Here is a 23026-nt window from a genome sequence, read left to right on the forward strand (position 1 = left end):
AATTTTTAAAGGGATTATTAAATTGATATTTAATACAGGAAAGCATTATTGATTTGTAGCCCCTTATGACAAGGATTTAATATCTTATGGCTTAATGTCTAGTTATCCTCCCCCTTCCATTAATCCAAGAGTTATGTAAAGTGATTTATTTTTTTCGAGAAAGATTTCAAATGTATTTTCAGTCTAGAACTTGACCTGATGTACATATATATATTTTTGTTTGTTTTCTTTTGGAGAAACCATGGCAGAACAATAAAATATCACTCCGTTTGTATCTCAGGTGCCTTGTCCACATTTTACGAGAGACAACGGTAAAATACTCCAAAATACGCTCTTTTCACGGCCAGTGTCAGCTTGATTTATGTCGACATGAGGTTCGATACGGCTGTTTAAGGGAAGATGAGTGCTTTTATGCACATAGTCTTGTAGAGCTGAAAGTTTGGATATTACAGAACGAAACAGGTAGGTTTGTGCGTGGAGAGACGTTGCCTTGCAAACCAAGAAACAGACTCCTCACTCCAGAGACCAACCTGGTCCCCAGGGGGCGGGCGGGGGGATGGATAGAAAGGGGACGGGGATGAAGGCGTGTGCTTTTGGTGAGCTCAGGGGGATGGAATGAGGCACACATTGGATGGTGTGCCAGGAAATAACGGAACCCTGTAAACAAATCTGGAATTGGAAAGAAACCCCAGAAAACTTAAATGAAACCCAAAGGTCTCTTCAAAAGCACACAGGCTTTGGCAGAGCCCCGTCGCAGACTTTCCTCTGTCATCGTGACGTGGTGACATCACTGCTGATTTTATCCTTAGCTGTAAACTGTCACCGTTCATTTCTGGAGTGGCTTATTTTGAGTGCAGCCCCAGGTGGTGACTTGCTGGGACCAGTTCACTCACGTAGCCTGCTTTTGTGAGGAACAGTGATTCCTCTGAGGGCATCAGGAGCTGCGTTTGTAAATAATCCGTGGTGGAAAACAGCGACGTGACATGCATTCGTCGCTGGTGGGGGCTTGTGCTAGTGGGGGACAAGGAGGGAATCGAGTCTGTGGTCGGACTGGTGGACTGTCCATGCGCAGAGGGGGAACCTAAAGGAAGGCTTGTACATTTCCAGGTATCTCACACGATGCTATCGCCCAAGAATCTAAACGGTATTGGCAGAATTTGGAAGCGAATGTACCTGGAGCTCAGGTATTTTCTTTTTTTTAAAGGTTTTATTTATTTATTTGACAGAGAGAGATCACAAGCAGGCAGAGAGGCAGGCAAAGAGAGGGGGGAAGCAGGCTCCCCAACAAGCAGAAAGCCCGATGCGGGGCTCAATCCCAGGACCCTGAGATCATGACCTGAGCCGAAGGCAGAGGCTTTAACCCACTGAGCCACCCAGGTGCCCTCACTGACTTATTCTTAATGTGAAAAAAATCCCAAATTTTAGTTGATCATCATTAAAAAAAGCAAGTATCCTGTAATACCTGCCAAGCCTATAGGAGTCAATTCTCTTATTCAGTTTAATTGGCAAAACAGTTTGTCCTTGGGCTTTGGGGAACCTGGGAGTGAGGGACATGGACCGTGTCTGTGGCTGTTTTCCCATCCGGCAACACTGCTGTATCCACTGCCTCCCCAGTGGATCCAAATTATCACCCTCCAGAGCTGACTTTCCTACAGTGAGTTTTGGCATCTGTAATCTCTTACCATTCTCTTGCGTTGGGAGAATTGGAGATTTAGGTATGTACTCAGTGTCTCTGGTTGTGTACATTAACGGCCAACTCATCATACCAGAGAGTACCAGAAATCGTGTGTTGTCATGAGAAAAGAGATGCAGGGCAATTCGGTATTTTGTTCTCCGAAAACTGGCATTCTCTTAAAAGCAAAATTTGGGTTTTAATTGTTTCAGGTGCTTGGCAATCAGATAATGCCAGGATCTCTTAACATGAAGATAAAATTTGTATGTGCTCAGTGTCTGAGAAATGGCCAAGTCATTGAACCAGACAAAAACAGAAAATATTGTAGTGCAAAAGCAAGGCACTCGTAAGTAGTGGTGTGAGTGTGTCTGTGTGTGTGTGAGAGTGTGTGTAAACAATGCCAGTTTCATAATTCTCTGTTACATGGGTATAAAACCAAACGTAGACGAAAAAACGATTGACTTTGAAGAGAACAGAGCAAAAGTGGATCACGTAGGAGTAATTGCAAAGCGAAAGGGATTTTTACCATTTCGTAGAGAAGAATTCAACAAAATTTGGTAGTGTCTTTTCTGAATTGGATCAGTTCTTTGTTCAGGATTCCTAGGGAATGTCTGGTAACAAATACGGACAGGAAATGAAATGACAGAATCGGAAGGCATTTCTTTTAGAAGGGTTGAGAAAAAAAAACAAAAAAATCTCTGGTCCTTCAGGTACGAACATTGTACCTGTCCCTTTATATTATGCCTTGTGCCAGTGTGTCTTTGTTTTTTCTGAACTCCATGTTTCTTAGGTGGACCAGAGATCGGCGTGCGATGAGAGTGATGTCCATCGAACGTAAGAAGTGGATGAACATCCGTCCTCTCCCCACAAAGAAACAAATGCCTTTACAGTTTGATGTACATACGTAATTTTTAAGCCACTTTTTTTTTTTTATTAGGCATTTCAAATCATTAGAAAGTAGTAGTGATTCAGATTGAAACTTGGAGCCCTTTCAATGCTCGTCGTAATACCAAAATTTTTAAATGGTCCTCTTGTTTTCCTTCCCCTTTTGTGTGTGTGGTTCTGTGACAATTTTCAGATTGACTGGGATCGTATGAGTTGCTCGGGACAAAGGAACTAGTCAGTGAACTCCAGAAGTAGTCACGGGCATGACCGACCTTATTTTTCAGATGAATTACTTTGGGAGGGAGTGGGAGGGATTTCATTTAAACTTCATTCCTAGACTTTATCATCCAACTCGAGGCCTTCTGTTACTACAAATGCTATCGAGAAGTTTCTTTGACTCAAGCAGTGGATACTAGCTGAAAGAGACTCCACTTGTTAGGATTTTCTAAAAGTCACCCAAAGGAAAAATGGTCACTGTTCGAGGCACATCATTCTTCAGAAACATTTGGAAAGGAAGTACCAGACCTGCTGAAAGTTAGGGTACTTTTTCATTCACGAGGGGCATGTTTCTGCTCCGTACCCTCTGCTGCCTTCTGTGGTCTTGAAGGTCTGAGCAGACCCTCTGAACCAGCCCTGGACTTGACTCTCCACGAGAGAGGGTCTGGAGGGAAGTCATTGTGTGAGCTAACAGAGACACTTGGAGCATGGACAGGCAGTAAACTTTTTTGCCCTGATGGCAGACAGGAGGAGAGAACCGTTTGCCTAGAGAAGCCGTGCAGGTGGCTTGCAGAGTCCCCTTGGAAACGATGCCCCCTCTGACTTGCCCGAGAGAGCTGAGGAAGAGGCAGGTTAATACCCCGTCACCCAGGGTACCTTGCATTTTGTGAACGTACCCAGGTTACAAGGTCAGGCTCTGAAGGAGGCAGTGTGCATGTTTCATCCACGGTGGTTTTACACTGGGGATTGGAGTGGTTTAATTGGTGGGCCTTGTAGACGGGGAAGAAGGTTTGTTGGAGCCACGGATATCTTAGGCTTGAAAAGAGGAGAGGATGGGTATACTCCTCATTCTTTTTTTAAAGATTTTATTTATTTATTTCACAGAGATCACAAGCAGGCAGAGAGGCAGGCAGAGAGAGAGGAGGAAGCAGGCTCCCCACTGAGCAGAGAGCCCGATGCGGGGCTCGATCCCAGGACCCTGAGACCATGATCTGAGCCGAAGGCAGAGGCTTAACCACTGAGCCACCCAGGCGTCCCATTCTCATTCTTTATTAAAATAAAGGCAGCTGAGGGCGATTCTAGTTAGCTCCCGGGACGACTGATTATTCTTTAATCTCAGGCGTGTTGCATTGCCTTGCACTGTGCCACTAGCTTATATCCTCTTTTTTTCTACCATACTAGGTATTGCTAAGGGATCCTTTTTCTAAAAGAAGAAATAATACTGTGTGTGTGTGTGTGTGTGTGTGTAGACAGTATGGTGAGGTGGATGGAAGGGGACCGGGCTTCAGAATCTGCCAGAAGGGCCCTGGTCACGTTACTCAGCCTCAGTTTGCTCACCTGTAAATGGGAATAATTGTGTCCTAGGGAAGATGACGTGCGCTGGTGTTATGTAAAAGCCCAGCACAGTAGCCGGCCTTTTCCTTTATCTTCTCTTCTCCCTGCTCCTTATCATTGAACTTGGAGAGACTGTGGTAAATGTTTCCCTAGTAATACCTGCCTAAGAACTTAATGGGGTTTCACTTTTTGCAGAGGATTGGAAGTGGTGGGGAGGGTGGCATTGACATTGGGCCAAGGGAGGAGACCTGCAGTATTCAGGGTGGCCCGACCGCTTTTAGATTTACAGCAGAAACTGACGCTAAGCCTCTGACATTACATAAACTGATACATAGGGCCAGCCTCTGTTGAAACACAAAGTGAGCTAACAGTTAGTAGTACTAGAATGCTCGATAAAGACAAGCATATTGCTATTTGAGAATGAGCTTGGTAACGGAGGTTTCCTTCATTCCTGCTCGTTGTGGTTCTCCGGGCTGTCCACATTCGGCTGATGGTGACCACCCTATTTTCCTCCCTGTGTCACCGCATTTGCTTAGTAAAAACACAAGGCAAATAAGCAGAAGAGATGTTATTTGAGCGCTGTGTAACGAGATGGACTGGCTCGTGTCATCCTTGTCTCCAGGCCATGCATATCGTATGCACGACGGCTGCGGTTCGCGGCTGGTATGAGTTATGTGAGGAAGCTGAATTCTGAGATTTTTTCCTGACACCGTTTAGGACCCTTAGAGCAGTCTGCAGTTTCCTCACGACCTCCCAGGAGCTGACAGGGAGGTCTCGTGGGCATTAGGCAGGGAGAGCAGGAGCTGTCAGACTGAGAGGGGGCCAGAGATCTGCTCTGTGGCGATCCAGTGCCCTGCTGCCTAAAAGCAGATACTCCGAATAAGGGCGTTTGTAGACATCTTCTTGTCGGAAAATATTCCACATCCTAGTTCCATCCTTTTTTTTTTTTCCCCTTTTGGAGATTTTACTTTGAAGGCTTTTGAGAGAGAAAGCGTAATATCATCTCATGTCTGTGGGGCTTAGAACCAGTTTGAATTCATTCAGAGTCATCCTGTGTAATAATTGTGTCACTCAGTGTTAGCACAGATAATGATGCTCATTTCGCTTAAGTGTAAAAAGTAGGCAGTTTTACTAACTGTACCCTTGTCTTAAAGCCTATTCATGTATTTCTTTTTATACAGCTGTGCAATCATATTGCTTCCGGGAAAAAATGTCAGTATGTCGGGAACTGTTCCTTTGCTCATAGTCCTGAGGAGCGGGAAGTGTGGACTTACATGAAGGAGAATGGGAGTAAGTTGCCGTCTTAACTGTGGCTTGAAGTCTGTGCAGTCAAGCTTGCTGCAAAGTTGCCTTTCTCTCTGTATGTAAATGTGCCGGCTCCCCTCGAACCCAGAAAGCAGTTTGCCTTGGAAACAGTTGTGCCATTCTATCAGTAGGGGAGAGCCCGACACCTGGTCCGTGTTTGCGTAGGTCAGAGCTGGATACAAATCCATAGGTGTATGTGTATGACACAGACACGTACCCGAAAGGTGGCCCGGGAAGTTAAGTCCTTCTCCTGTTGTGAGTAGGCTCCCCCGAAAAATCAGGTCGGACTTGAAGTTCCTCAAGGAGGTCTTACTGGTAGGACAGCCGCAGATGTAGAGGCCCGAGGAGAGAATGTCCGTCTTGCTCAAATAGCAAGTTTACCGTGGGAGTCTTGGAGAGGAGCCTGAGACAACCTTTCACGTTTGACAAGAGAGGTTTTCCTACAAGGACAGGGATCGTTGTTGTTGAATCTCTAGTACAGTGATGGGAATTTACCAGCTGTTGAAGATCTGCGGTCTCTGAATTACGAGAACAAGTCCGACTGAAGCATGTCACCTGCCAGGTCTGACAAGTGTCCACGGTCGGTGACGTGTGTGGACGGGACTCCTCGCTGTCTTGCTTGGAGGAGGGGTGTACTGGTGGGCTTTCCCGAAGATGTCCTTGCAGAGCAGGGCTGTAGCAATGGTTCCTGCTCCCACTGGTCTGAATGGAGAAGGATTTCTACGTGATCTCTCTTCTTAGTCTGATGACATGTTGTTAGAAACACTTGGGTAGGCAACAAAGCTGGTTTTTGACCTTAACCTCACTACCAGATTTTTTTTTTTTTTAAAGATTTTATTTATTTGTCAGAGAGAGCGAGCGAGAGCGAGCACAGGCAGACAGAGTGGAAGGCAGAGTCAGAGGGAGAAGCAGGCTCCCTGCGGAGCAAGGAGCCCGATGTGGGACTCAATCCCAGGACGCTGGGATCATGACCTGAGCCGAAGGCAGCTGCTTAACCAACTGAGCCACCCAGGCATCCCTCACTACCAGATTTTTTTTAGCACGGTGGTTCTCAAACGGCGATGAATTTTGCCAACACACATCTGCCTCCCTTGGGGACACTGGGCAGCGTTCGGAGACGTTTTTGTTCTCATGAGCTGGGCAGGGTATCCTCCTGGCATCCAGTGTGGAGAGTCCAGGAATGCTGTTAAACATCCCCAATGCATGGGGTAGCGCCCCACAGCAGAGAATTAGCTTGCCCAGATTGTCAGCAGGGGTGGGGTTCAGAAACCTGGTTTCTTCGCACTTGACGGTCATGCTGAACATACCTGGTCTTACTGTAGGAAGCAGCTTGTAGCCACTGCCCCGGACCGGTTCCCAGCTGTGCTGTTGTAAATTGCACCCCAGCCTGTGGGTCCTCGGGGATGGGGGCTCGACTGATGGGTTCCCGTCAGGGTCAGAATCTCGATCGCAGGGGTAGTGAGTTTCTCGACTTTTTCAGTAGACAGGAGCGTATCTGCCGCAGGACCCTGAGCTGTGTTAAGTAGACAGTGTGGTTGTGGGGGTGATGTGAGGGTCTTCCTGGGGGCAGCATGAAGCAGTGGGAGGTGCTTTTTTTTTTTTCTTTTTAGAGCAGTACCCTTTTAGTGGTTTCTGACTTTTCAGTACCCCCAAAGGGTCTTGCCAGTGCGGGGTGTTAATAGGTTCAGGGCCATGAGAGTTCACCTCCTGCTGGGACACGGCCCCTCTCCTCACCTAATGCAGTCCGTCTCCATTCTGCCCTCTCGCTTTCCTCTCAAAAAATATCTGCCGACTGATAGAAAAGTTGTGCGTGATCCTGTGTGTGTCAGTCGTGTAGTTTAATCTCCGCCGCTGAAAGTGATTCGTTTTTCTTTAGTACAAGATATGGAGCAGTTTTATGAACTCTGGCTAAAGAGTCAAAAAAATGAAAAAAGTGATGACGCAGCCAGTCAATCCAACAAGGAAAATGGAAAACAAATTCACATGCCGACAGATTACGCTGAAGTGACCGTGAGTCCCGGGGGCCGCCCCACCCCCTTCCTCCCCTTTCTTCCTGCACTGATGGAGCCTTTCTTTCCTTTCTGTCCCTTTCCTCCCAGCGTGGCTCCCTGGCTGCCTGCCTGCCCTCCTCCTGTCTCTCCACCTCTCTCTGGTGGCCCTGGGCCCTGGGCTGGTAGCTTAAGTCCCCCGATGCTAGCAAATCCTTCCCTCGAACCTTTTGCTGACTCTGAAGCCAGAGAATTTGGAACCTACATGCTGGGGCCTCTCCTTACCAGCCCGTGGCCCTGGGCAGGTCATTGAGCGTCCCTGAAGGGGGTTGTGATGGGTAAGTGAAGGGGTTGTGATGGGTCCCGGACACTTGGGCCAGTGCTGGGTCTCAGAAGGTGCTCTGGAAATGTGGGTGCTAGCCACCCCCCATCCCTCCTTACATGCTGGGGTCTGACCTCTGCCTCAGGGTCCTGTGATGATGCTAAGTCACCTGTGGTTTTTTACCGTTTGGGTTTTCTTTTAAAAATTTTTACAAGAGTAAACAGGATAATGTAATGAATCTCTTGAGCCCACCATGTTAACAGTTCATTGTGTTTGCTCTTTTGAAATAAATAAAATGTTTACAGATAGGGCTGAAACCCCCTTTGTCCCCCATCCCTGAGGGACAAGATCTATCGTGAATTTTCCAGGCGACGTTTACCTATCTTTGACACATTTCTTCCTGAGCTATGGTTCTGGCTGGCGTGTGTTTTTATTTTTTTATTTTTATTTGTTATTTTTAAAAAAGATTTTATTTATTTATTTATTTATTTGACAGAGAGAGAGAGATATCAAAGTAGGCAGAGAGACAGGCAGAGAGAGAGGGGAAGCGGGCTCCCTGCTGAGCAGAAAGCCGGACGTGGTACTTGATCCCAGAACCCTGAGATCATGACCTGAGCCAAAGGCAGAGGCTTAACCCGCTGAGCCACCCAGGCGCCCTGGCTTGTGTTTGTAAAGAGGACATAGGCGCATGTGTTACCCTGCTCCTTGTTTCTTTCTTTTTTTTTTTTTTAAAGATTTTATTTATTTCACAGAAATCACAAGTAGGCAGAGAGGCAAGCAGAGAGAGAGAGAGGAGGAAGCAGGCTCCCTGCCAGGCAGAGAGCCCGATACGGAACTCGATCTCAGAACCCTGAGATCATGACCTGAGCCGAAGGCAGAGGCCTAACCCACTGAGCCACCCAGGCGCCCCCTCTTTTGTTTTTTGGTACCTCCCCGTAATTGATTCTGCTGGATCTGGGTCATGTCTCTGGCCTGGCCTTGCCCCCACGTGTGTCCCAGGAATGTGCCCTTTGATCTCCTCTGCCAAGGCACAGCCCTGGTTCCCTTGCCACTTCTCACGTGTTCCTGTGTTCCCAAAGCAGGGTCCTGCTGGATTGTGGGATTTACCTGGGCTGTTTAATCAGGTAGATTTTCTTCTGTCCTATAGATGTAGCAAGTCACAGTCTCATGGCAAGTCTCCAGGAATCTGTTCTTACTCATGTGCAAACGATTCTTACCCAGGGCATTTGGGGAACCCTGCCCAGACGCCTGTAGCTTGTGTCTGTGGTGGTCCTTCCACTGACCAGAAAGCAGTTCCTTCTTTGTAGGTCTGTGCCCTGGGGACAGTGTCTTCGCAACATCTGGACTTCTCTGGTCCCTGGTGTGAGTCCTGGACCTATAGCAGGAGCTCAACTCATGTGCCCTGAAAGGCACGGCTGCTTGTCCTCTGCAGCTGGAGAGCTCTGGGCTTTCCTGTCCCTTCTGCGGGTCCTCACAGTGTTCATCCTTCCCAGGGTCCTCATGTGAACCTGGCCCCTTCTCCCTACAGACATGTTCGTCTGTGCACCAGCCCCCGTCACCTCCCTGCCAGAGACTTGCTGGACCCTGGCTAAATCCATTACCACTGCCCTCTGCTGCCTGTGCTCTGGCTCCCCTCCCGGGGCTGGGATCCTTTTCTTGGTCCTGTTTCTGACTTTGACTTTGAGCTTTACCTTCTTACCTGGCTCCCCCCACCAGACAGGCTCCCCGAGAATAGAGTCTGGGTCTGAGGTCAAGTGGTTTCTAGCTCTGCTGCCCTCCCTGAACCGGGTTTGGCCCGTCAATGGACGCAGATGACCCCCACTGATGGGACGCGTGTCTTTGGTGCGTTCTAGGCGGACTTCCACTGCTGGATGTGCGGCAAGAACTGTAACAGTGAGAAGCAGTGGCAAGGCCACATTTCTTCAGAGAAGCACAAGGAGAAGGTTTTTCATACCGAGGACGACCAGTACTGCTGGCAGCACCGCTTTCCAACAGGGTATTTTAGTATTTGTGATAGGTACGTAGCTTTCATGAACTCCCGCATGAGCACGGCTACAGTCACGTGACTCACAGTCATTCTGTCGAGGGCAGAGGTTAGGTGGGTGATGAGGTCTGGGAGTGGATGCCGGGACTTGGGCTCCAAGTGTTAGTTGTTCCTTGGATGTTTCTTCAAAGATTGACTAGTCTGCCCGTCTAGGTGTGAGAAGTCTTAAGATCACCGAGGAGATAGGAATGTTTGTTCCAATTTGCCCAGACTGTCTCTGAGCTGTCAAGGGTGAATGGCTAACCACAGCGCACCCTGCCATTCTGAAACTGCCCTCCGAATATGGGCTGTTCCAGTGCGGATACGGAACCGGCTCAGGCCAAAGGAGAATGTTACTATCGCTCCTTTGTTTAAGTTGCCTTAGAAAATGTTTTAGCAAAAAACCAGCGTTTTGAATTGCTCCTCATTTTGTTAAGATCACAGTCTATATGTAATTTCCCGATTTAGATCCAAGGGATACCCAATACTACCCAAGACATCTTTTACAGAGCGCGACTTCTGATTTTTTTCCCCTCCATCAGGAAGGACTGTGGTCTTCTGCCTGCCACCCCCCGCCATCAACCAGTATTTTTCATGACATCTATGTAAAAGTGCTGATTTAGTTCCCACTGCAGATGTCAAGGCTATGTAGTATTCATTTTCCTAGGCTTAAGATTTTGAACTAAAAGTTTTATGCCAATCACCAAGCCAGTGAAGCGTGCACTTTTTGGGTTTGTATAAATAACTCACGGACGCTCACCAAGCTGACTTGCCCCACAGGTATGTGAACGGCACCTGCACGGAAGGGAACAGCTGTAAGTTCGCACACGGGAACGCCGAACTGCATGAGTGGGAAGAAAGAAGGGATGCCCTAAAGATGAAACTCAACAAAGCAAGAAAAGATCACTTAATCGCCCCAAATGATAATGACTTTGGAAAATATAGTTTTTTGTTTAAAGATTTAAACTAATATGCTGGCTTTTATGTACGTTACCTAATCAAAGCATTGACCAGAAAAATTGAAAGTGTTCCAAGGCACATAGCAGAGGAGCCGCAGACTTTCTGCTTGTATTGGCGTCTATCGTACCTCCTGAGCAGCAACCCACAGTAGGTAGGAAAACGGGCTGTTGAACAGGTCTGGCCATATGCTCTCGTGGCACCACTGGCATCAGATGGCGAAGTGACCGCTACCCGGTTGCCATCTGTTGAACAGACTTTTGGATGAAGTGTGTTGGGGAAGAGGATAAGATTATGTCTAAGACGACTCCTTGAGTTGGTCCTTCAGATAAGAACCATCATGGGGAGAGAGTAGACACTTGCGCTAGGGGTCAGAAGACATGATGGATGAAATTCTTCACATTTTAAATGGAACAAAATTGTTTAATATAATAAAGTTTGCTACTTATCTGTATGTAGGTTGCTAAAAAGGATTTTCTTAACTCAGATTTTAAGCCAAATAACCATTTAACACTAGTACATGTTAAATGGGGTATTTTTCTGTATTTGTATGTTTCACTATAATAAGGGAACTAAGGATAATGTGCATTGAGACTATTTTGAAAAATAATCAGTTGACTCAAATTTTATTTCTTGGTCTTTTGCTGTTTAAATGATGATTTTGAGAGATTACACTTGTACTGTTGGTATTGTGTAGTGTATGGACCAATATTGCCTGTAATAAACACTTTCTATATAGATATCTTTCATTTTTTGGTGTGGTCCTTTCCCCCCAGAGAATTACTCAAACTGGGCCCTAAAAATCACAAGGTTTTTTTTTTGTTTTTAAACACCTTTACTTAAGCAATTAGCGATAGCATGCAAATGAGACACAAAAGTGACTTTTCACTCTGTCCCGCTGTCTCTCAGATTTGGGTTGATAAGCAGCTTCTCTTGTTCAGTGACATGGTAACTCTCGTGGGGCTCTTCTGTGTTTCATTCAGATGTACGACTAGCAGGGAGACAGACAGCCAACTAGGACGTGGGCCATGGGACGTGGGTTTCTACAGATGACTGGCACAACACTCTTCAGTAGGGCCGTTTTGGTTGTTCAGAGACCACAGATGGCATGGTCAGGATGGCTGGCAGAAACAGAGACCGAGCTAAGATGTCCCCCGGGACCCTGACCTGCTTCAGAGGCTGGGATGCAGTGAGCTAGGGGGAAGAGTTGTCAGCAGGGTGCGGGGTGGGGGTGGGGGTGGGGGGCTGCTACGTCCACAGGATGTTACCAGGGCTGCGCCCTTGTTGGGGATGGGGGTCGGCGGGGAGTGCTGGATGGATTTGGAAGGGAGGGATCTGCTGGGCTGTGATGTGCCAAGCCTCCACACCCTCACGCAAAGTCACTTCCTCGTGACAACTTTGAATGGGTGGGTTTGGGGGGTAACAAAAAAGGGTCTTTGTTCGCATATATGAGTCCAACAACCGTGGAGAGGAGGCCGTAGCTGCCGGTAGTGAGAAGAACCAGAGGCTGCCTGTGACTCCTTGAAGACAAGAGACTGGTTTCTCTCCACGTGTGGGAAGGCAGTCGGGACCAGTCATACTTGGTGGGTGCATTAGGAGGGCGTCTTGTTTGCCAAATAGATAATCTGTTATGGGTGACATTTTCTGTAGAATAGACTGGTAGTGTTATTTTTCTACTAGGTCTGTCTAGTCTAGAAAGATGGCTTTCATTACATTTTTTCTTCTTTGGACTTTCTTCCAAACTCCTTTCTCCAGGGAGAAAAGTAGATGTTAAAAAGTGGTCTTGGGGTGCCTGGGTGGCTCAGTCGTTAAGCGTTTGCCTTCGGTTCAGGTCCTGGTCCCAAGGTCCTGGGATCGAGCCCCGCATCGGGCTCTCTGCTCTGCAGGAAGCCTGCTTCTCCCTCTCCTACTCCCCCTGCTTGTGTTCCCTTTCTCGCTGTGTCTCTCTCTATCAAATAAATAAATGATATCTTAAAAAAAAAAAGTGGTCTTTGGTGCTTTGTCTCAGTTAACAGATGAAAAATTCGCTTGTCTTAACTTTTGGAATACCTGCTAGAAACTTAGTTTGAGATCCTGTGAGTGGTCAAGGATCACTTTAGTTGGCCTGGAGAGATCAGAATATAGATTTCTCATTATTTGTTGCAGGGGAAGAATACCAATTTCTAGAAGGCCAATTCTGGGTTCCTGATACAAGGTTTCCAAGAAGCAGAGCCACCATTGTCCAGACAGCCCAGGTTCAGGGCGTAGGCTTCCCTCCTGCGGTACCTGCCAACCTGTACCTTCTCGGGCACATCCTGTTTGCTAAGTAAATGTTTAGAAACTTTAAAAGTTAATGAGCATTATTTCTCTGTGGTTCTAAGAAAGGATTTACAGAAGTAACATATGCTCTCTCCGCCCCCTTCTCAAACTCCGGCAACTTGATCATGGCATAAAAAGTGACCATGAAAGCTCAGATATGGGTCCATGTGGACAAGTTATGGCTGACTTGGCCTTGAAGGGCAGTGCAGCCTGACCTGAATGCCTGGTGTATTCAGAAATGAACTTATCAGTTTCAGAAGCACATTCTGGTGTCAGAGCAGCAGCCAGATGTCTAGATAGAGAAGAGGAAATGAACTGCCTTTTAAAATCCAGGGCGATTTCCTGGCCTATGAGGTGTCACCTTGCATTGCCACAAGGTATTCTGGGTCTGAAGAGAGAACCCCTAGGCGGCACAAGTTCTTTGGACCTTATCAAGGCCTGTCCCAGTGACAGGTGGCTTATAGAAGTGTAGGGTGAACTCTGTCCTAGCAACCCACGGACACTGGTGACTTTTGACTGAATTTGTTTTCCTTAGTAATACACCGGTGTGCTCAGATGTACGAGGACGAATCCAGAGGGACTAGAAATGGTAAATAGGGTGAATATTAAAAAACCTAGAAATACATTTTTTTCTCAGTGTCTATAAAAACAAGATTATGTAAAACAGTACGAAAACACTGTATTACCGAGTTTGTAATATAATAGATGAAAAAGTGAAAGAGCACAGGAACGGGAAGAGGAAACAGAGCTACACTGGAGAAGCTTCTGTCTCTTACTGCACTTAAGGAAGTATAGTCTGGGGCGCCTGGGTGGTTCAGGGGGCTGCGCCTCTGCCTTTGGCTTGGGTCGTGATCTCGGGGTCCTGGGATGGAGCCCCGTGTCGGGCTCTCTCCTCAGCGGGGAGCCTGCTTCCCCCTCTCTCTGTGCCTGCCTCTCTGCTTGCCTGTGATGTCTCTCTCTGTCAAATAAATAAATAAAATCTTAAAAAAAAAAAAGGTAGTATAATTTGAAGTAGAAAGTCTGGGAAAAAATTTATATAGTGATCCCCAGAGCAAGTGCTAAGGATATAATCAAAGAAAGGTTTAAAACCGTTAATTAATGGGATACTAGCAAATACCAACAATACAAATGAACAAAGTAAAGAAGGAACAAAAAGGGCAGGACGGCTATAAAACAATGAGCAAAAATGGTAGGTGTAAATAAACTGCCTGCGTACTGGGCCTCAGCCTTTGACACAGGCAATGTCCTAGCTGCCTAACAAGATAGGCAAGGATAGCCACACCTTCTATTCCAGGAAGCCAGGCACCAGGCTCAGGCAGCTGCCCTGGGGCACAGGTGAGGTCTTATCTGAGCTGTGCCTTTTTTTTTTTTTTTTTAATTTATTTATTTGACAAGAGAGAGAGATCACGAGTAGGCAGAGGCAGGCAGAGGGGGGGCAGAGCAGGCTCCCTGCTGAACAGAGAGCCCAATGCGGGGCTTGATCCCAGGACCCTGAGATCATGACCTGAGGCAGAGGCTTAACCCTCTGATCCACCCAGGTGCCCCCGCCCGTGCTTTTTGTTTTTTGTGGGCACTCACCCTGCCCTGGTCCCCTCCGAGTTTCATTTGCCTCCTTTCACAGTCACCTGCGGCCCCAGCAGCTGTGTAATCATGGACCTCACTTTGCCCCAGGTACACACGGTCCTCTCTCTTATGGAAGCATCCGTCACTCTCAAACCGCATTTCATCCCTTACTGGCTTGTCCTTTATAATCACAAAACTTCAGGAAGGACTTCACATTTAGAACCATAGAGTCAGCATGAGTCACCGGGCGCCCGGGGCAGCCTGCCTTTGAGTCTGAATTTCCCACCTGCTGGCTTTGCAGCCTCAGTCAGGTGACTTTTCCAAGCGTCGGTCTTCTTGCCATCTGTGGGGTGAGTACAGGCAGCACAGACCGTCCCCCGAAGGCCGAGGTAATGGTGGGAGATGATGCTCTGGGGCACACGCCGCTTAAATGAAGCAGATCGTGGACGCTGGGACACTACAGTCACAGACTTAGCGAGACCTCACTGTGGGCCCGGCACTTTGCATAAATCACCTCAGTTATCCTCAAAACAACCCTGTGTGAGAGGTATTACCTCCCATTTCACAGACGTGCAAACCGAGGCCCGAGGGACCGCTCCCGCCCGCCCCACTCCTGGGACCCCGGGCACCTCTCGTCTCTGCACGTATTCTCCTTAGGTTAAGCGGGGATAATACAAGGCACCTCTGTCCCACGGGCCTGTGCGGACTCGAGGGCACTATAGCCATCATCATCATCATCACAGCATTTAAAAATTCAGCAGGGAAAGAGGTTCCCTACAGCCGCGCTGGGAGGATCCCGTTGTGGACCCGCCAGATGCTCAACCCGCGCCTGCGCAGACTCCGCGGGCGGGGGGCGGGGCCTATAGGACGACTGCCGGCGGCCGCAGGTGGCGCATGCGGGGAGGCAGTCCGCGCAGGATCCGTGAAGCGAGGGGCGTGGCCCTCTGGGGGCGGGGCTGTCAGGCGGGTCGGCGTCCACGCAGACTTCGTGAACGAGAGGCGGGATCGCCGGGGAGGCGGGGCCGCCGGGAGGGGCCAGCGTCCGCGCAGACTCCGTGGGTGGGGGCGGAGTCGCCTGCGCGGGGGCGGGCGCCGCGGCGGCCGTGGGGCTGACGTGGAGTGTCCGGGTTAGCCGGCGCGCGGGGCTGCGGGATTGGGGAGCGGCGGGCCGGGCCGGGCCCTCGGGCCCGAAGCGGCGGCGGCGGCGGCGGTATAAAGCCGGCGACAGGGAGCATGTAATGTCGGAATGCGGAGGCCGCGGCGGCGGCAACAGCAGCAGCAGCAGCGACGACGCCGAGGACGAGGGTGGCGGCGGCGGCGGCCCCGCGGGCTCCGGCTCCCTCAGCCCGGTCCCGGCTGGAGCGTCCTCGGCGGGCCGACTCCGCCGCGGGCTGCGCGGCGCTTCCCTCATGGCGCGCCGGCGGCCCGAGCTGCTCTGCGGGGCCGTGGCGCTCGGCTGCGCGCTGCTCATCGCCCTCAAGTTTACCTGCAGGTGAGGCGGCCCGCAGCCCCGGGGCCCCGGCCGGCGGCGCAGGGCCGGCTCGGGGCCCGCAGGGTCCGGGGCTGGAGAGGCCTTCGCGGGGGCAGTGGGGCCTGGCTTCCCCTGGAGCCACCGACCGGACCCTGCTCTGCCTGCGGCCGTGCCCGCCACTTTCTCCCGGGCAGCCAGCCGGCGGCCAGGCGAGGTTTTCGGGTGCCGCTCGGGACCCTTCCTTCGTCCCCTTTTAGCACCGAAGTTAGTGGGCCAGGTTCTGAGCACCTGTTGGGGCGTAATGGGGGGGCGCACCTGTCACTTGTGCTCAGGCTGCGGGACCCTCATTTTAACACCCATCTTGTTTCCCTTATGCCTCGGGTGTGATGAGATTCACGACTGTTAAAGAGTCCCAGACCCCTTCGAGAATCCGTGCCCGCATCCATCTAACGATTATTTATCCACACGTGCTATGGTGGGCAACACACCTCCGGGGGAACGTTGAAGACAGAAATCAACCCCTCCTTTCCAGAGGGTGGGACAGGCTTCAGTAAACAACTTACTGTAATTTTAAAGGACTTCTGTAAATGCTGCCGGGATAGAAGGGTTGAGGGTGGGGCAGAAAGGCCTTGGTGACCAAGCGACAGAGGAAGCTCACCCCAGGAGGAGGAAGGGCCCAGCCCCCGGAAGATCAAGATAGGGGGTAGAGTGTCCAGGGTAGAGGGAGCCAGAAGTGCAAAGGCTGGAGGAGGTGGGTGTTTTCCTGGAAGTGCAAAGAAGACCTGGGTAGGCTGGAGCTTAGTGAACAGGAAAAAAAAAATTAAAGTTACTGTGCCTCTTTGGGGGAAGGTACCCACATACAGCATGTTCTTTAAACTTCGGGAGTACTTTTGGTCCCTCAAGTCCTCAGTGTATCTTCTGGGACTCCCCAATTTATAAGTCTCTGTTGCAGCTGACTGGCGTATTAGCCAAGAGGAAGATTGCAACTTGGAACATTTTAACCGGGCGTAGTGTGTGGCTTCTGTTGTCAGAGAGGTGTCAGAGGTTTGGGAATTTTAGTGGAAAGAGAAAAGAATTAGGATAACTGTCATTGATCACTTGCCAGGAACCAGCAGGGTTGCTCATCCTTGGCACAGTAAGCCCCACTCCAGGGCTTACTGACGTCTGTTTGTTCACCGATAGAAATAATGCTTCGTGTTTGTTCTGAAAGAATATGGCTTTAAAAAGCTAAGAAATTCCTTTGAGATTTGCGGAAGGAGGAAGAGTGTAAATCCAGTTGTTGGAGCAGGCAGAGCAAGATCCCTGCTGGCTTCGGAATAGGAGTGAGCCTGCCTGTCCCTCTTCTTTCTGGGCCCCTGGCAGATATGAACAGTCTTTCAGTAGACTGAGATTGATTTTTTACTCCTACTTGATTGAATGATGTCATGATACTGTTACAGGCTTGAACCTTTCTGGCCCCCTTTTTCTGTTTTACTTTTTTTTTTTTTGAAGATTTTATTTATTTATTTAATTGACAGACAGAGATCAGAAGTAGGCAGAGAGGGAGGCAGAGAGAGAGGAGGAAGCAGGCTCCCTGCTGAGCAGAGAGCCCGATGCGGGACTCGATCCCAGGACCCTGAGATCATGACCTGAGCCAAAGGCAGAGACTTTAACCCACTGAACCACCCAGACACCCTTCTGTTTTACTTTTAAGATTGTTGCATTAGGGGCGCCTGGGTGGCTCAGTGGGTTAAGGCTTCTGCCTTCGGCTCAGGTCATGATCCCAGGGTCCTGGGATTGAGCCCCGAATTGGGCTCTCTGCTTGGCAGGGAGCCTGCTTCACTTCCTCTCTCTCTCTGCCTGCCTCTCTGCCTACTTGTGATCTCTGTCAAATAAATAAAATCTTAAAAAAAAAAAAAGATTGTTGCATTAATGAGGACAATAGGATTTTTTCCAAAATGTTATTTTTATTAATAGCTCCGGGCCTAAAATAAGGGACAGCCATCTTCGGTGTTGGTTGCTTAGCTGAGTTCAAACCAGATAATATAAAAGAGGTTAATTTGGAATAGAGATGCAATAATTGTGCAGTTTGGGACCTTTAATCTTTATTTTACCTGCCTTTCTAGGCATTGAATCTCCTTGATGGCATCCTCCTCCCTTTGCTTTCACCCTGATTTTGGAGGGAAAAAGTTGTGTGTATCTATATATGTATGGCGCATATATTCATTTTGCTTTATTGCATTTTGTGAATTCAGAGCTGCTTCAGATTCGCTTCAGAAGGAGGTGTAGGGTATGCATTTCACAGGAAAATTGGGAGTTGTAACCAGCCCTTGCAACCAGTTCTTGAGTTTCTCAAACCTCAGACTGAGCGTTCAAAGCTGCAGATTGAGTTTCTCAAAAACTTGTAGCAAGTTGAAGAGTTAAAGGGAAGCTTGTGAATGTTTCTGGTGAGGCAGAGGCAGGTGTTTCTTTTCCCTGGTTAATATTTGCTTTTCCATGGGCCACGTATTTTATCTGGCCAGTGTACTTTAGGAACAGCTCTGAGCGTGCGGAGCAGTAATACTAAGTGCATTGTTATGCTTCCGCTGTCACAGATCTACATTTTCCCTCAGATTGTGTTATTTCACACTCAACATGCAGTTTGATTGGGGGAGAATCATCTCGAAAGGGGGAGTTTTGGAGCTTTTAATAACGTGTCACACACGACTCCTCTCTCTGCATGGCTGCCTGTCATTCAGGTCTCTGCTTTAAAAGATCCCCTGTCACATCACCCTGTTAAATTCTCCACTTAGCGGTGATCCTTTTGTGGGTTTTGGTTTGTTGTGTACGCGTTCGGTTGTTTGCCTGTTTTCTTCCTTGAGAAAGTAACCCCCTGAGAACATTATGGTGTTCTTGCTTGCTGCTGTCACCTTGGTGCCTGCAGGGCAGTTTCTGAAGCGTACTCCCTTTTGTTCAGTGAACATTTTTTGAATTACTGCATAAGTGACTCAGTTTTTCAGGTTCTGGAGATCTTTTGCATAGACAGAGCTCCCTGATTGCAGTGTTAAAATGGTAGTTTGAGTGGATAAGTAGGAGATTGGCTCTTTCGGTACTGCTACTTTATGATATTAATAGTTTTGGGTTAAAATAGGGAAGCAACGTATTTAAGTCTGTCTTAATTCAGGAAGCTAACACCTTCTAGATGCAGAGGAGGGCATGGGATTCTTTCCTTTATGCTAAATGACCCACACCTCTTAGAGGAGGTTGGGTCTTGGGTGTTTACATTTTCCTTTTTGGTTCTAAATACCTATCTGTCTACTGGATATCTCAGAGCTGGCAGCACTTTCCTTCTTGTTCTTCCTTCCTGCTACCTTGCTGTATTCTGAGAAGCCAGCATGTCAGGTTTGTTTGATCACATATGTGAGCATAGAACATAATGATGTGGCCTTTAGGGTCATCCCTAGTAAAGCAAATGGGCCTCTGACACGTAGATTCTGAGTGTTCTTAATTATGTCTGCCTGTGTGGGTTTATATTAAATCTGCCTTTGCATATGTTCAGGTGAGATAGGAGGGTCAGTTTGTTGGTTTCACAAATTATTGAACTTCAGGGGTGCCTGGGTGGCTCAGTGGGTCAAAGCCTCTGCCTTTGGCTCAGGTCATGATCCCAGGGTTCTGGGATCGAGCCCTGCATCGGGATCTCTGCTCAGCAGGGAGCCTGCTTCCTCCTCTCTCTGCCTGCCTCTCTGTCTACTTGTGATCTCTGTCTGTCAAATAAATAAAATCTTAAAAAAAACCAAAAAAACAAAAAAAAAAAACACAAATTATTGAACTTCAGAGGACCAGGAACCATAAACAATGAGGATCTAACAGTGAAAAAGATAGGGTTCTTGCCCTCAGGGAGTTAATGCTGTGGTAAAGTAAATAGATCATAGGTAAAATAAGTAAGTTGCTAATTGTGGTGAGGGGTAGAAAAACAACCAACAGGGAGCTGAGAGAAAAAAATGAGGTCTCATCCTTTGGGTAGAGTTGTCAGAGGAAGAGACACACCAGCCAAGATGTTTTCTCATCAGCTTCATGGTGGTATATTTTACATTCAGTTAAATTACACATTTTATGTGTGCAGGTTGATGATTTTTGATAAAATTTAACCACCCGCGTCCTTTCAGTGAAGACAGAGAATGTTTTCTTCTCCCCAGAAAGTTTCCTCAGTACCCCTCTGCAGCCAGTCTCCTTGCCCCAGTCCCCACTCTAGACAGGCACTGATGTGATTATTTTGTTATAGATTAGTTTTGTCTGTTTTGGAATTTTACATAGATACATTCATTTTATCTGTATTCTTTATTGTCTGGCTTCTTCATTGTAGTTATTTTGAAACTCATCCCGTTATAGTATGTATCAGTTCTTTATTCTTGAGTAATATTTAATTATAAGAATATATAGCAGTTTATTTTCTCACTTAATGAGTCACACTAGCTGCCTTATGCATACTATTTAGATAATTTACCTTTTCCCATCCTTATGCTTTCATCCTTTCTATGTCTTTATGTGTAAATTGGGTCTCTTTTAGAAAGCATTTGGTAAGTCTTGCTTCACTATCCAGTCTGGTATTCTCTTCCTCTTAACTGAGTGGTTTAGTCCTTTTATATTTAATGTAATGATTGATATTGTTGGGTGTAATCCTGCCTTCTGGCTATTTGTTTTATTTGTACTTTCCGGTTTTTGTTCCTTCCTTGGTTCTTTTCTGCCTTTTGGATTAATTGAATATTTTCTAGAGTCTCTGTTTTTATTCTATTGGTTTCTTGGCTAAACTACTGCAACAGTTTTATGCCATGTTAGTGCAGATGTGTGAACAGCTCAAGGTGTTCATTAAGCTCATTTCACCTGGTGGGATGCAGTCTCAGCCAAGATGTTTTTGTCTTGATGGGAGACATAGTGGCCACTTTGTGACTTCAGACCACTTATTCATTCTTTTCTATCTTCTCTTGATCTCTCCCTTTTGGGAACTTCAGGTATGCAGGCAGACTGTTTTCCAGGTAAAATGGGCTGCTACTTTGTTAGTCATCTTAATAACCTCTGGATCATGACATTGTTAACCTTAAAAATTAAACAGTTAATTATTTTACCAGAAAAATGGGTTTATTCAGGAATAGCAGAGAATTGCAATCCAGGACATGCAGGCTACGGCAAACCATAGGCAAGTCCCACAGGAAAATGAGAACAACATTCTTTTACAGAGAAGGAGGAAGATGGGAGGGGGTGGTTGTGAGTGAAAGTCCATTGGAGAGATGCAGGAGTTTGGGGGGATGACAGTTTTTCAGTGGCTGATTGTTGAAGTCATCAGTGTTTTTGTAGGAGTTGTTACACATCTTTTCCAGTTGGGGCTTGTAATCCTCCTGTTGAAGATTCTCCCTTATAGTTTGTAATTGATCATTTTTTCATGTAATTGACATGGAGAAGTGTTGGCTCCCCCTTCTGGCCTCCCAACTCCATTTTAGTGGCTTCCCAATATATATCTGGAGAAATCTACCTTGTTATTCATTACTTTTGCCTGAATGCCCTGTATAAGTACAGGCCAACTCCAGCTCATAAGCGTAATGTTTTTGCAAAGTTGAGTCGATGGTAAGAATTTCCCATAGAAATGTTAGTGGTAGCCGTGAGGGCTCCCTCCCCTTAGTTCTGAGCAAGCTCACTGGTTATTCCGAAGCCCTGGAGACCAGCAGCTCCTGTGGAGAGCCAGGCTGCAGAGAAATGAGGGTGGGGTGTTTTGGGTGTAGGAGGCAAGGACATGGATTCTTCAAAGAATCCTTCTCCTCTGCTGTCTGCTGCCTTCCCGCCCCAACCTGGGGAGACAGTATTAGAGAGTTGTTTTCAACACAGTATTCATGTATTGCATTTTCTCAGCTAAGTACTGCCTTAGCACAGCCTGGTTTTTACTCCAGGGTGATATTTTGGGAACTCCATTTTCTTATTCAAGAGTTATTTCTTTTAAGCTGCATCCTCCCTCCAGGTAGAGCTGTTGTTAGGAGAAGATAAACTTAGCAATCTTGTTTGTGTTTGCTCTTTTTTAGTCGAGCAAAAGATGTGATAATACCAGCAAAGCCACCTGTCAGCTTTTTCTCCTCGAGGTCGCCGGTTCTTGACCTCTTCCAGGGGCAGCTGGACTATGCAGAGTATGTTCGCCGGGACTCGGAGGTGGCGCTGCTGTTCTTCTACGCCCCGTGGTGTGGCCAGTCCATCGCTGCCAGGTCAGAGATTGAGCAGGCAGCGAACCAGCTTTCCGACCAGGTAATGCTGACCCTCTGCCTGCCCTCGGGTGACTGTTTGCCCTGTATGCGGGGCTGGTTGCTCCCACAGAGACCCCTCACCCCGCTGGCTGATTGAGCCAGGCTGAAGGCCAGGAGCCTCACTTTATAAATGGTAAAGCCTTTTGTAAAGAAAAAAGATTTCTGATGGTGAGGGTAATGGTTAGAGACCGGAGAGGGAGCAGATTCTGTGTTTCCTTCAGATGCAGATCAGTTCATCTCAGGGTGCCATGCTTTTTGGTTTCCGTGCTGAAAAGCCTAGTTGAATTTCTGTTTGATATTTGTTGATGACTTCTTTTCTTTTTCTTTTTTTTTAACGTTCATATCATTTATTAGAGAGAGTGCGCGTCTGCATGCACGAACATGGGGTTGGGGTAGGGGTCGGGAGGGGCAGAGAGAGAATCCTAAGCAGGCTCCATGCCCAGCATGAAGCCTGATGTAAGGCTGGCTCTCACCACCTGAGATCATGGCCTGAGCCGAAACCAAGAGTCAGACGAAGCCAGCCAGGCACTCTGCTGTAAGACTCATTTATGTGTCATGACTACAGTGGAACATGTTGCTGTATTAAAAACACACGGACCAGAGCTATATGCATCGAGTACTTAATGAAGCTATACCTTTGTGCTAGGCCAGAGGGATGGGCGATGAGTCATCTGTATGGCAGTGGTTTTCAACCCAGTGGATCCTAGTTGCCTTTTATAAAACACATACATTATAAGGTGACTTTTGCT

At 47.7% G+C, this 23026-nt stretch overlaps 2 protein-coding genes and 1 long non-coding RNA gene across 10 annotated transcripts in view; all 3 read left to right on the forward strand.

The window, feature by feature from the left end:
- The window catches only part of ZC3H7A (zinc finger CCCH-type containing 7A), a gene marked incomplete at its 5' end in the record, with an annotated part of 37929 nt that extends 26486 nt beyond the window's left edge, over positions 1–11443 (forward strand). For 5 of the 6 annotated variants that reach the window (XM_082714088.1, XM_082714091.1, XM_082714089.1 and 2 more), the window contains 8 exons: positions 281–462; positions 1108–1184; positions 1885–2018; positions 2463–2568; positions 5290–5398; positions 7290–7423; positions 9577–9740; positions 10527–11443. In XM_082714088.1, the coding sequence (XP_082570214.1) occupies positions 281–462; positions 1108–1184; positions 1885–2018; positions 2463–2568; positions 5290–5398; positions 7290–7423; positions 9577–9740; positions 10527–10716 (1096 nt within the window). In that variant the 3' untranslated portion in view covers positions 10717–11443. The remainder of the gene's footprint in view (positions 1–280; positions 463–1107; positions 1185–1884; positions 2019–2462; positions 2569–5289; positions 5399–7289; positions 7424–9576; positions 9741–10526) is intronic. The other variant, XR_014306353.1, reaches the window with a different exon arrangement.
- A 945-nt stretch (positions 11444–12388) lies between these two features.
- LOC309854694 lies at positions 12389–13329 on the forward strand. Its single transcript, XR_014306358.1, has 2 exons — positions 12389–12687; positions 13021–13329. It is a non-coding gene; the product is annotated as an uncharacterized lncRNA (long non-coding RNA).
- A 2313-nt stretch (positions 13330–15642) lies between these two features.
- Positions 15643–23026, forward strand: part of TXNDC11 (thioredoxin domain containing 11) — a 60315-nt gene continuing 52931 nt past the window's right edge. The window contains exons 1-2 of one of the 3 annotated variants that reach the window (XM_082714092.1): positions 15643–16056; positions 22062–22278. In XM_082714092.1, the coding sequence (XP_082570218.1) occupies positions 15803–16056; positions 22062–22278 (471 nt within the window). In that variant the 5' untranslated portion in view covers positions 15643–15802. The remainder of the gene's footprint in view (positions 16057–22061; positions 22279–23026) is intronic. The other 2 variants (XM_082714093.1, XM_082714095.1) reach the window with 2 other exon arrangements.

The sequence above is a fragment of the Mustela nivalis genome (genome assembly GCF_964662115.1).
Source record: "Mustela nivalis genome assembly, chromosome: 19".
NCBI lineage: Eukaryota > Metazoa > Chordata > Mammalia > Carnivora > Mustelidae > Mustela > Mustela nivalis.